General features: G+C 31.9%; 1 protein-coding gene across 1 annotated transcript; it reads left to right on the forward strand.

Moving 5' to 3' along the window:
- The first annotated feature begins 216 nt into the window (after nucleotides 1–216).
- LOC130505587 (probable E3 ubiquitin-protein ligase ATL45) lies at nucleotides 217–704 on the forward strand. Its single transcript, XM_057000184.1, has one exon. The coding sequence runs from the start codon at nucleotides 277–279 to the stop codon at nucleotides 682–684; it is 408 nt and encodes a 135-aa protein (XP_056856164.1). The 5' UTR covers nucleotides 217–276; the 3' UTR covers nucleotides 685–704.
- The last annotated feature ends 1,961 nt before the right edge of the window (nucleotides 705–2,665 follow it).

The raw sequence follows: 2,665 nt of genomic DNA on the forward strand, positions 1-2,665 counted from the left end.
TCTGCTTCCTAATATAACTCCAAGTGTCTAAAATAGCCTTAAATATCAATTTTAATGGATAAAGAAACAGATATCTTCTAGATAAGGATAAGTGATCAACGAGGTTAACTATAACGTTCGGATTAAGCAAAAAAAAAAACTGCGCATGGTTTGGATTAAATTGAGTAAATTGTTTATAAAAAAATCAGTTTTCATAAAATATAATTATTTATCACAAAAAAAATCTTCTTTGATCCTCACGGAGGACACCGAGCGGATTCTAAACATCCTGAAGAAATGGATATAGGCTGTTGCGGCGATTACTCTGATGCTTCCCCGGTGGCAGAAATGGCAACAGAGAGCGAATGGTTCGCGTTGAGGCTTCTATGCGTCGTCTTCTTCTTCTTCGGCTCGGTTTTATTACTATGTTATTTCCTTTACCCGAAACTGCCGAAGTCGTCCGCCGGAGATGAGGAATCCGGTGAGCCGCTTCCGCCGGCGTTGATATTCGGGAAGATAGGCGGCGGCGGGATCACGACGGATGTTTGCGTGATATGTTTGGAGGATTTCCGTAAAAACGACGCCGTTAGGGTTTTAGTAACATGCAGGCACGTGTTTCACGTAAAATGTATAGATTCTTGGTGTTTGTATAAGCTGGCATGTCCTGTTTGCAGAGCTCCGTTCCGGTTATTCGGTGAATGGTGACAAATTTAGGACCAAAGAAGTGTAGGGTTTATGTTCTGTAAAAACGGTGAGGGATCCAATCTCTTTCTTATTAAAAGAGAAACAATTTAAAAAACTAACCTTAAAGTTGTAATATATTTACACTATTGCCATTATGATGATGTGTTAACATGACAACCTTCCTCAGCTTTTTTTTAAATTTACCCTCTCTTTACTAGAATATTTACATGATTGCCATTGGTATACCGCTTTCGTATAAAGACGTTTATTATTACATGAACTTTTGTATGGTCACTGACATTTTCCCTGTGTACTCTTTCACAGCTGATTAAATTTTTTTTTTCCCATTGTACAATCCGTAGAAGAAATTCTCAGTTAAGAAAGTCATTTTATCATTGTCCACAGCTGATTAAAAAACATATTGTTACCAATAGATTAATAACAGTATTCCAATGAAAATAATTACCAATGCATTATAACCTATACCCATATGAAACCTGGCAAACAAATGTGACTATCGTTTCTCAAGATTATTCCAAACAATGATTTTCTTTTTGTTTAGAAGAATAACCCACATGCCACCATCACAGCTTAAAATAATGTTTTAAAAATTCCATGGTTAGCTATAACATTTGTTTATAATTTATTGGTTTCTTTATATGCTTACAACTGTAGTTATTTTTAAAAAATGGCAATTCTGTTTTTCTTTATGGCTTTGTTATAATGTAGCAGATTAAATTCTGTAACAATGTTTTTTTTTATTTGAATAAATTTAAAATTCTTTCAAAAAAAAAAAAAAAAATTTAAAAAAATGTAAAACGTGTAAAACTTCATGGTTACTACTTTATTATAATTATGAAACTATCATAACGCATGTCGTGTAATAGAAAGTGGAATTTTCTGATATAATTGAGTTCACCTATTGCAAAAAATAAACTTTAAAGTATTTCCTTTACCATTTATTCTTGATGTGCAATGAAAAGATCTATTTGAAGTAAAATAAGGCATGTTATACATCATGATAGAAATGTATTGATTCATACAATCGCAATCTTGCATTGCATATTACAAATATTGGACCAAATATAATGAATCATTGAATGTACATGTTAGGGTATATTCCATTTTAAGCAATATACATTAATACCTTAATATTGGAGGAATTAGTATAGGAAAGTTTCAGTCAAAACCGATTTCAATAGCCCAAATTCGAACATATTCCGCCTCAATGATTTCTCTATTTAATGACATATATACACATTTTTTTATTTAAACAAGGGATGAGTGCATTGGTTCTTCAATTTAGACACCAATCCATACGTGAGTCTTTGCATCCAAAGCATAAACTCTTGCGCATGTGTACGTTTTCTTTTTACTCAAAATTAAAAAAACCGGTTTGGATTTTGTTAGTTACTTGCTTTTCAAGTCAAAATAAGGGTTAAAGTAATCGATATGTGGAAACAATACTCTGGTGTTGTGGGAGAGACACAAGAGATGGTGTTGGTCGATTCAAAAATAAGCATGTAACTTTCAGTTTGTGTAAAAATCGAAATTGAGTGAATTACTCTTTTTTATTAACTTTATCTTAATCTTTATTACTTTCGTGATATAGGGAGACAAGATCCATGCTACATAGAATAAAATTTATGTAGATCCTAATCTTTTGGTATTATGAGGCAATTATTAACTATTTTTGTATTTATAAACCTTCTAAACTAACTATGGTTTGTTCAGTTCTAAAAATTACACAAGTTTGGATTTTGTTGTTGACCATTTACAGTTGAGTTTGAACTTCTATCCTTCTTACGCTTTCCTGCATACATACGGTTGTTCAATGAGTCTTTTAATTTACTTAGGCAAAAACATAATTAAGAGAGTATGAGCTTTTCATATTAATTTGTAACTCAATTTATAAACTGTTATTTGTTTTTTGAAAGAAAAAAATATAATAGTCCTTGGTAAATGGTAGTTTTATAAAATCTCCGTCCACCAAATCCATGTA

This window comes from Raphanus sativus, unplaced genomic scaffold (assembly GCF_000801105.2).
Source record: "Raphanus sativus cultivar WK10039 unplaced genomic scaffold, ASM80110v3 Scaffold2402, whole genome shotgun sequence".
Taxonomy (NCBI): Eukaryota; Viridiplantae; Streptophyta; class Magnoliopsida; order Brassicales; family Brassicaceae; genus Raphanus; species Raphanus sativus.